General features: G+C 43.3%; 1 protein-coding gene across 6 annotated transcripts in view; it reads right to left on the minus strand.

The window, feature by feature from the left end:
- PEX1 (peroxisomal biogenesis factor 1) overlaps nucleotides 1-10,516 on the minus strand; it is a 70,219-nt gene extending 59,703 nt beyond the window's left edge. For 4 of the 6 annotated variants that reach the window (XR_009600320.1, XM_027968440.3, XM_042249140.2 and 1 more), the window contains exons 1-3: nucleotides 10,337-10,516; nucleotides 3,332-3,475; nucleotides 874-957 (exon numbers count right to left, since the gene is read on the minus strand). Coding sequence is in view for 4 of the 6 variants with exons in the window: in XM_027968440.3 (XP_027824241.2) it covers nucleotides 874-957; nucleotides 3,332-3,475; nucleotides 10,337-10,462 (354 nt within the window). In the remaining 2 variants the exon portion in view is untranslated. The remainder of the gene's footprint in view (nucleotides 1-873; nucleotides 958-3,331; nucleotides 3,476-10,336) is intronic. The other 2 variants (XR_009600321.1, XM_042249141.2) reach the window with 1 other exon arrangement.
- Between the last annotated feature and the right edge of the window lie 44 nt (nucleotides 10,517-10,560).

The following is a 10,560-nucleotide window of genomic DNA, read 5'->3' on the forward strand; positions in this document are numbered from 1 at the left end:
AAAACTATAATGAGGTATCACTTCACCCCAGTCAGAATGGCCATCATTAAAAAGTCTACAAATAACAAGCACTGGAGAGGGTGTGGAGAAAAGGACACCGCCCTACACTGTTGGGAGGAATGCGAGTTGGTGTAGCCACTGAAAAACGGCATGGAGTTTCCCCAGAAATCTAGAAATAGAACTATGAGCTGGCAATCCCACTCCTGGGTATATATCCAGACAAAACTATAATCCAAAAGGATACATGCACCCCTATGTTCAGAGCAGCACAGCTCACAACGGCCAAGACATGGAGACGACCTGAACGCCCATCAACTGATGAACAGGTAAAGATGTGGTGTCCACATACAGCGGGACACTACTTTCATTCTTTTGTAAAAAAGAACAAAACGATGCCATTTGCAGCAGCATGGATGCAACTAGCTGTTGTGATACTAAGAGAGGTAAATCAGAAAGAGAAAGGCAAACACCATCTGATATCATTCACACGTGGAATCTAAAATATGGCGCAAAATGAACATATGAACAAAACAAAAACAGACTCACAGAGAGGAGACCTGTGGCTGCTCCAGGGGCGGGAGGGGAAGGGAAGGGCTGGGGATCTGGGACAAACAGAGGCAAATTATCACGCATGGAGTGGAGAAGTAACAAGGTCTTACTGTATGGCACGGGGGACTGTATACAACCTCCTAGGATAAATCACAATGGAAGGGAACAAAAAAACGTATATATGTGCATCACTGAGCTGCTTTGCTGCACAACAGAAATTAGCACAGCACTGTAAATAACTATACTCAGAAAAACATAAAAGACACTGATATTCTGAAGTAGTTTAACCTTAAACTTGGATAGTTCTCATTTTGTTTTCTTTACCAGTATCTCCCAATCATCTGCTGACAGGGGTTCCACCTCAACTTGCTGACAAGACGCCACATGGGAACAAGGCTTGAGAAACACCTGGAAAAAAATTAAAGTATAAAACTACCATTAAAAGACTTTTTTATATCCCTGGAAAATAGGAACTTCTCTCTTTTACCTCTGTAGTTAAGCGTGTGTGTAGTCTTTTATTTGACAAATATTTATCAAGCTCTTCTTAGGTAGGTGCTGATATACTCAGCATTTTAGAAAAAAAATTTCACAACTATAAAATAAAGGAAAATACATCCTAGCACAATATACGTTTTGTAAGTTAAAAAACAGAAGAAAAACAATGATGTCATCAAGTCATGGTTTGATCTAGTATATAAGTACTATTGTTTCTAGAGGTTCTGCAACTTAACTTCAAGCCATGGTGCTTCTGGAAAAGTTAGTAACACACTGAAATAGAGATCTGAACCAATCATTTAGAATTATTCAGAAGTATAATCATTCACAGCTAAAAATATAGTGAAACACATACTCTGTCACTCCAGTCTAGAGAGACACAGGAAGGTTGGTGTCTCTCAGGAATCTGGAACCCACTCACTTTCTTTCCACTTCTATGGGCATTTCTGGGGATTAGATAGTATAATCCAGAGCCCCTGAGGAGTAAATGCTCCCTCTCGCTTCTGCGGGTTGGAGAATTTCCCCGAGCGTCTTGCCCGCTCCCTAGTTGTTCCCCTCGGCGCCTCCCACATACACTACTTGAAAGGCGTGACTCTGAGCAGGCATAAAGCAAGCAGCTAGTGTCCGGTCAAGCCAGTCCACTTCCTGCTCCCATCGATGACGGGGGCACAGTGCCTTAGTGGAGCCGCTGCGATACGTACAGGGAGTGTGCAGCAAATTAGACAGCAAATTCACTTTGAAGCAAATGGGAATTAAAAACAAGCAGGACTGTTCAGGGTTTGGATAAAGACATCAAGATCAAGAATAAGATGATGATAGTTCCCGAAGAGAAGTGCCATGTACTCAGAGAGCAGAATTATAACTTGCTACGGGACCCTGGGCAAAACGGTCCATTCCCGAGGTTTGCAGATCAAGAATAAGATGATAGTTCCCGAAGAGAAGTGCCATGTACTCAGAGAGCAGAATTATAACTTGCTATGGGACCCTGGGCAAAACGGTCCATTCCCGAGGTTTGTAGATCAAGGCAGCAGTGTCAGCGATCTGTCAGGCTGCTCCGGTGCTAAAGTTTCAAGACTCCCGCAAAAATGTAACGCAAGCGAAAGACTAGCGCTAGGCCAACGGCTTTCTCATCAGTGGCTTATTCTCACTATCAGAAACGTGCATAACAAAACTAGCCTGTGTTCAAAATACGTTAAAACTTATTCTGAGAAACTGGTGTGTGCACGCTAAGTGGCCTCAGTCGTGTCCGACTGTGTGCGGCCCCATGGACTGTACAGCCACCAGGCTCCTCGTCCATGGGATTTTCCAGGCAAGAATACTGGAGTCGGGTGCCACGCCCTCCTCCAGGGGAGCTTCTGGGCCCACGGACTGAACCGGAGTCTCCTGCACTGGCAGGTGGGTTCTTTACCACCAGCGCCACCTGGGAAGCCTCAGGAGAAACTGGTAATACAAAGCAATTTAGCCCCTCTCTCAAATCTTAAACGTGTGGCACCCTAGACTTGGCGACTCGGTTTTGAAAATCGATTTCACTTCTGGGAATTCCCTGGCAGGGCAGCAGTGAGGGCTCCGCGCTTCCCCTGCAGGTGCCACGCATCTGACCCCTGGCAGAGAAACTGAGGTCCCACATGCTGCACTGTGCCCCCCCACCCCCACCGCAAAAAAGTTTTTCATTTCATACATATACAGAGATGCTCAATGCATATTATCTTAACACGTGGAAAGGATCTCTGATACAGTTTGTGGGGGGAAAAACTGCAGAAAATATGTATGATCTCCTTCTTTAAATCCTAACGTTCTAGTGAGACCCCACAGTACACACTCATTCGGAGGCTGGGGTTAGAGAAAGGGAAAAACATTTTTTACTTTCAACTGTAAAATATCTGTACTGAATATGTATTATTTCTGCAGTTTAAAATATTTAAAAACATAAACTGGTGAATATGATAAAGTGGAGACAGACAGAAGTCCTTAAGCTTTGGAGTTTACAATCTAAGCATAGTAAGTAAAACTGAATAATTCATAAAGAATAACTGAACAAATTAAGGAACCTGGCAACTGAGTACAATAAAAGGTAGACTAGAAAATCAAGTAGAGAGGATGGGAGACTATCAGACAATGACTTAACAGAGTACATGACAGGTAGTACATATAACTTGAATATCTTAGGCTGGTTATAGCAGCTCACAGGTTAGGTGTCATCTCACCTCCCTAAATCATGCATCTGAACTTTTATTTCTTTTGCTATACAACATTTTAAAAAGTCATTGTCATCACATTTTGTGCTTACCTGTGCCCCATTTGACAGTCCAAGTTTCTGACCAACTTGTCTGTTAATTTCAGCCACATTCTCACCTTCATCACTAAAATGTCTGCCTTCCACCCAGCTCAAGAATGCAGGTTGGTGACCCCAGGCTACTTCTATCGCTTGATTCTATTTATTCAAGAAATAAGAAATGGGGGAGAAAGGTTTTGAAAGTTTTTATATGCTTCTCTGGATTCACAGAAAAGGTAAACTACAACTGCAATCCACATGTACAAAGAGTTCTGTAGATAGCTGAAAGCTCTCTGTGATCCACCTTCATCACAGCATTTAAAAAGTTTGTGATCATTTCCAGTACCTAATGGCGATGATACTATGGGTGAAACCAATACCTGCATATCCTTATGATGGCAGGATAAATTGATTCAACCATTCCAGAGTTCACAGTGGCAATAGCAACAGGGAGCCAGTGAACTGAGATAGCCTTTGACCTCATTTAGGATTAATGATTCAAAGAAAAAAACTACACCAGAACACATCTCTGCAGTATTTTCTATAATTATGAAAACTCAGGGCTATCTTTATATGTCTAGCAATGTGGAAATAAGCTATAAATTTACTACTTTAGTAAAGAATAGGTAGATAAATAGAAACAAGTAATCAATAAAAAACATTAGCATTTATTTATTAGATAAACGCACGTGGTAAAAGCACAGGAAATATAAAGACATAAAATGTGAGGGCTGGTTCCTGCTCCCGAGATAATCACTGTTACTAGCTTCTCTTATGCATTGTAGAAATTTCATATTATTCAGCTTCAGTAATTTTAAGTCTTGAACTACGGAAATATATTTGTAAGTCAAAAAAGCAAAGTATAAAATTTATTCTCATTAATAGCAATTATATAAATTATTAATAGCAATTATATAAAATATGTAAGTTTATGTCTAAGGATTAAAAGCCATTTTCTATGATTAAAAAATTACAAACTTATTACAGAAATATTAGAAAGTACATAAACCTTGGAAAATATATACAAGGAATTACTGATATTCCCATGTGAATTATCAACCAGGTGATATAATTTGGTCTTTTCTGGCTAATCCTTTTTTCTATGCACAAGTTAACTGTTTTATTATGGTTATGATTTAATATCCTTTTCCCCCACGCATCCTTGTTATTGTACGTATTTTCACATACAGATCATTTTTAATAAAAAGGAAGAGTTTCACTAATAGCCATTAACACTTAACATCTCAGGAAGTTTTAGTACTGTTGTGCTGTGTTAAGTCCCTTCAGTCTTGTCCAACTCTTTGCAACCCCACAGACTGTAGCCTGCCAGGCTCTTCTGTTCATGGAATTTTCCAGGCAAGAATACCAGGTTGCCATGCCCTCCTCCAGGGGATCTTCCTGACCCAGGGATCGAACCTGTGTCTCTTACTTCTCCTACGTTGGCAGGTGGGTTCTTTCTCACTACTGCCACCTACTAAATTCACTTTAATCAAAATAAATTTATCAAGTTTAAATTATTAAATTCATTTATTTACATCAAATTTTACTATCTCAAAAATAGCTATGGACTGCTTATTGTATTTAATAGAACAAATTTCAAAGAATGTTGGAGCCACTTCCAAGGCAACATAAGGTACTTTAAATTTATTAAAACTTTGTTTATAAGAAATCATCGTTTATCTTAGTTCTTAGTTTTTCACAGGAGAGTCCAACCTGTTTGGCTGACAAAATCCTTCCATTGAGAACAGTGTGATATGGCAGCAAGAGCCCCAGATCTGGAGTTAAAAGTCTTCAGTTACTGGGTCAGCTATTCCTACATGAGCTGAGAGGATGAGAGTCTGGGATATCAGAGTCAGTGACTTTTAATCCAGATCAATTCTCCTACTTCATATGAAGAAACTTTTAAAATCACAGACGTTAAATAATGAAACATGCCCTGAAATATTAAAAAAAAAAAAACAACACCTCACCAACTCCCTGGAAAAGGGAAAAATCAACTTTGTGAAATATGAAAAATATTTCACTTATTCATTTGGTCAAAAGGTAGTCAACAAGGGACTTACCTGGTAGTCCAGTGGTTAAGAATCTGCCTTGCAATGCAGGGGACATGGGTTTGATCCCTGGTTAGGGAACCAAGACGCCAACTAAGCCCGCAGCTCCAACTACTGAGCCCTTGTGCTCTGAGCTGACATGCCACAGCTAGAGCCAGTGCCCCACAGGGGAGATCTCGCGTGCTCTGAGCCGACACGCTGCAGCTAGAGAGCCAGTGCCCCACAGGGGAGATCCCACGTGCCACCACTAAGACCCGATACCGCCAAATAAATAAATACATATATTTTAAAAAGTGGTAAGCAGACCCATATGTTCAGCTGCATTTCGTAAACTTTGCAGACTAATGTTCTGAGTCCATTTTTATGTCAAAAATCATTCACTTGGACCACAGAGCCCCTGGGCACTCAGGTAGAGAGAAGAAAAGGACAGACTGTAGAGAAAGGAGCCCCTTTTCCAGGAGTTCAATCAAATCAACAAATGACTGACCATCTGCTGCTAAGTCGCTCAGTCGTGTCCACCTGTGTGTGACCCCATGGACTGCAGCCCACAAGGCTCCTCCATCCATGGGATTTTCCAGGCAAGAGTACTGGAGTGGGGTGCCATCGCCTTCTCTGGACTGACCGTCTAGTTTTGCCCAAACCCATGGTATCAGTATCACCTGAAGGGAACTGCTGGGTAAAACCACAGGCTGCAATGCCTTAGTTCAGCCAGGTCCCAACCTGGCTCATCTCTGGCTAACACAAAGGAAATGCAAAACTGCACCTGGTTATTTTTGGAGGGCTCTTTAGGTTTATTTGGTTGCACTCAGTGTGGATTTGAATCTACTCCCCTGCTTCAGCAGTGCAGACAAAGTAACTGAGTTACAGTAGCGGCTCTCAGCTGAGGGCAACTGTGCCCCAGGAGACATTCGGCTATGTCTTGAGATACTCTGGGTCACAACGGGGAGGAGGGGTGTTGCTGGCTCTAGTTGGGCAGAGGCCAGGTTGCTGTTAAATAATATCCTACACTACCCAGGACAGAGCCCCACAACAGGAAACTTTCCAGCCCAAAATGTCAACAGCGTCTAGGTTAAGAAATCTGAGTTAAAGCATTCTCTGGGTACTGAGTCTTGAAACACGGAGTTGGATAACAAGATAATATTTGAAACACAGAACAGAGTATAAGACGTGAGCTGTTACCACATAAACACAGCAGTGAAGTTCTGAAAAGGGGACCAATATGGGCATGAGAGAATCTGAAACTACGTGGGGGAGGTAGGATCATGCTGTTTTTAGTAGCATCAGATGCAGAAAAATGTTTTCGGGATGAATAGCTTGAGTAAGAGTACAGAGGTGGGAAGGAGCTGGGTGTTGGAAGAATAGTGAGAAGGTGAGCATGGGGGAGGTAGGTGAGTTATTGTTGTTCAGTCGCTCAGTTGTGTCCAACTCTTTTGAGACCCCATGGACTGCAGTATGCCAGGGTCCTCTGTCCATGGGATGTTCCAGGCAAGAATACTGGAGTGGGTTGTCATTTCCTTCTCCAGGGGATCTTTCCGACCCAGGGACTGAACCCACGTCTCTTGAATTGGCAGGCAGATTCTTTACCACTGAGCCACCTGCGAAGCCAGGTGAGCTTTAGATGAGGGCAAATTAACTGCATGGAAATGTACTGGCTGATTTCCTTACACATTAAAGTACAGAAATGACCTAGATATAGATGGTCTCTTTCACTATTTCACATTGTATGATTCGGGAATAGTGAGTCTTGACTTGGTGCATCCAAGAAGCCTTAAGATACTTTTTAAATAGAACTACAGATGCCTGAAGCCCACTCCCCAAGATTCTGATTCAGCAGGTCCATCAAAAAACCAAAATATCTATTTTCAAAGCGTTTAGGAACATAGTAAATACAATCAACACTGCTGCATTAATACATGAAAGTGGTTGAAAGTAAACGCTGAGTTCTCATCACAAGGAAAACTTTCTTTTTCCTTTGCTATAATTTTGTATCTATAGGAGATGACGGATGTCCAGTATACATTTTGATAATCATTTCGTGATGCAAGTCAAATCATTATATGCTGTACACTTTAAACTGACCCAGGGAGACCTCCCTGGTGGTCCAGCGGCTAAGAGCCTGCACACCAATACAGGGGTCCGGTCCCATCCTGGGTTGGGGAACAAGATCCTGCAAGACGCAACAAAGATCAAAGGTCATGAGAGCGGCAACTAAAGACCTGGCAGGACCAAATAAATAAATAAATACTAGAAAAGAAACTTACACAGAGCTGTATGTCAATTATATCTCAATGAAACTGAAATCGGGGAAAAAAAGGTAAGTCTGATACAGTTCAGAAAATCATTCTCACTTTTTTCCCATTACAGTACCATCTGTATTGTGTATTCAATGCTTCAGCTGATGTAAAATAATTCAACCTCTTAACTCCCAATTCATGACTTTCTGCCTTAGTAATTATTCATGGGGGCATCCCTGGTGGTCCAGTAGTTAAGAATCCATCCACCAATGCAGGGGACACGGGTTCCATCCCCGGTCCGGGTAGACACCAGGTGCTGTGGGGCAGCTAAGCCCATGCGCCCTGGGGCCTGTGCTCCACAGGAGAGGAGAGAAGCCACCTAGAGCCAAGTCCTTGAACCACAACAGAGTAGCCCTTGCTCGCCACAACTAGAGGAAGCCCCCGTGCGGCAATGAAGTCCCAGCACAGCCAAAAATTCAGTAAAAAATTTAAAAATTATGCTTTCTAGCTCAATAATTTATGAAAGCCTATTTTAACCAGAAAATAAAACAATCTTTTATTATATATTACACAAAGATATGTTTTTAAACTTTTTCTTAAAATATAATTATAGTATCATTTTTAATGTCTAAAAATTGAATACAATATAAACGTTCAACCAGTGAACAATTAAATTACGGCAAACTTGTGACAGAACGCTAATCAACCTCTAAAAAAAAAATTACCAGACAATTACCAGACGTCCCTGGCGGTTCAGCTGGTAAAGAATCCGCCTGCAATGCAGGAGACCTGGGTTTGATCCCTGGGATGGGAAGATCCCCTGGAGAAGGGATGGGCTACCCACTCCAGTATTCTGGCCTGGAGAATTCCATGGACTCCATAATCCATGGGGTGGCAAAGAGTTGGACACGACTGAGCAACTTAAAAAGAAAAAAATGACAATTACCTTTTAATAAAATAAAACACTCATAAGACTGTAAGAAAATATCAGTATACAAAACTACCAGTGTGTGCAGGCCTTGATTTCTGTTAAAAATAGAGATTTGAAATAAAACGAAGATTTGAAATAAAACTGGAAGATTTGATCCAAACTGTTAACATTTGTTATCTCTAGGTTTGGGAGTTATGGGTAGCTTTTATTTTCTTGCTTATAGTTTTCCATGTTTCCCAAATTTTCTACATAACATGTGTTACTTTTATAATTAGGGAGAAGAGTTGGCCTAGTCTTCTGAAACAGGCTAGATAGAAACAACAGTTTGTTCCAAGGCTAAGGGGGTTTAAGTTTCAAAAAGATATCCATGAATTGATTCTTACAAATATTTATCAAAGGCTCAAAATTTAAAACAAAGATGAAGACCATTAAACCTCATACAGCAGCCACATTCTAGGAGCAAATTAGTATAAGGAAGCACTCCTAAAAGCTCACCAGGTGAGAAGTGTTTCCAATAAACTCCTGAGGTGATGATTTAAATTTCCATCAGAGCTGATGGAGAGCACAGAGGTGGCAGGATCTACCTAGGACTTGGTGACAATACTAACTCATCTCCTGCCATGAAGGATAGCTCATCAGAGCCTAGAGACTGTCTGCTGTTCAGATGCTCAGTGACTCTGTGCCACCCCATGGACCGCCAGGTTCCTCTGTTCCTGGAATTCTCCAGGCAAGAATACTGGACTGGGTTGCCATTTTCTCCTTCAGGGGATCTTCCCCATCCAGGAATCTAACCGGCATCTCTTACATCCCTTACATTAGCCAGAGGATTCTTTACCACTAGCTGTCACCTGGGAAGCTCCAAGAGACTCTCTATAGTAAAAGCAACAATGGCAGGATCTATTGAAATTAACATGCTTTGAAAGACTGGGGAAAAACAATCTAGAAAAGTAGTTAAAGGCAAGTAGCTAAAATGGAGAGGTGGGATATTTAAAATTATTGCAAACTCCTAAATATTTCCTGCAAGGATTAGCCCGTAGTGGGTACTGTGCATCCAGGATTTTCAAAGATTTCAAGTATTCTTTTTGTCCTCATAGCACACTCAAACTGGTAGACCAGGTGCCCCTATTTTATAATTACGAAACTAGGGATGTGGTTAGAACTATGAACTACCACAATCACAATGTCCAGAGGGCAACTAACTGCAGAGGTCCAAGTATGCATAATCCCACTGCACGTTCCGGGCACACCTAGGAGGTATTCCGAGCAGCGGAGACGCAGCGAGAACCTTCATCTTATTAACCTATCTCGCTCGCGGCTCAGTCTCTATTAATTTACAGGGACTCCTGGGCCACAGCCAGGCAGGCGCACCTGGAAACCACTGGCAGGAAAAACGTTTTTTACGATCGAAACAAAACAAAATCCGCAGACAAACCCGACTTCTCCAAAGCTTTTCCAACCTGGAGTGAGGAATAGCTGAACTCAGAGAGAAAATTATCAGGATGTTTGAGAGCCCAGTTTCACCGAGTGAAGACCTGGAATACGTACGGCAAGTTAACGCAAAGGCCCGGGGCTGCACCCGACGTGGTAGGGCTGCAAAGACCGCCCGGACCGGCCCTGCTCCAGAGCGGCCCACGTTCTGGCTGATGAACAGGTCGGCGGCGCGGGGAGAGCAGCCCGCGTCCCGCCGTCGGGAGACGCCCGAGCGGCCGCTGCGTCCCGAAAAGGCCTGGGTCCCGGGCGGCCGCAGACGGCCCCCGAGGAGTCCCGAGTCCGGGCTGGGGAGTCCATGGGGCGGGCGCGTTACCTGGAGCAAGTGCAGCTGGGCCACTAGGCGCCGCGGCAAGTGAAGGAAGCAGTCGCGCGTGCTGGTGAAGGCCACGGTCACGGCCGCCCCGCCAGCAGCACCCGCCAGCCGACCGCTGCCCCACATCCTCCGCCAGCGACGGCCCCGCCGGAGGCCCACCCCAGCGGACCCGGGCTGCCTGCGGACCGAGGGTGACCGGGCCTGCTACGCTCGATCGGCCCCGC

Source organism: Ovis aries, chromosome 4 (assembly GCF_016772045.2).
Source record: "Ovis aries strain OAR_USU_Benz2616 breed Rambouillet chromosome 4, ARS-UI_Ramb_v3.0, whole genome shotgun sequence".
NCBI lineage: Eukaryota > Metazoa > Chordata > Mammalia > Artiodactyla > Bovidae > Ovis > Ovis aries.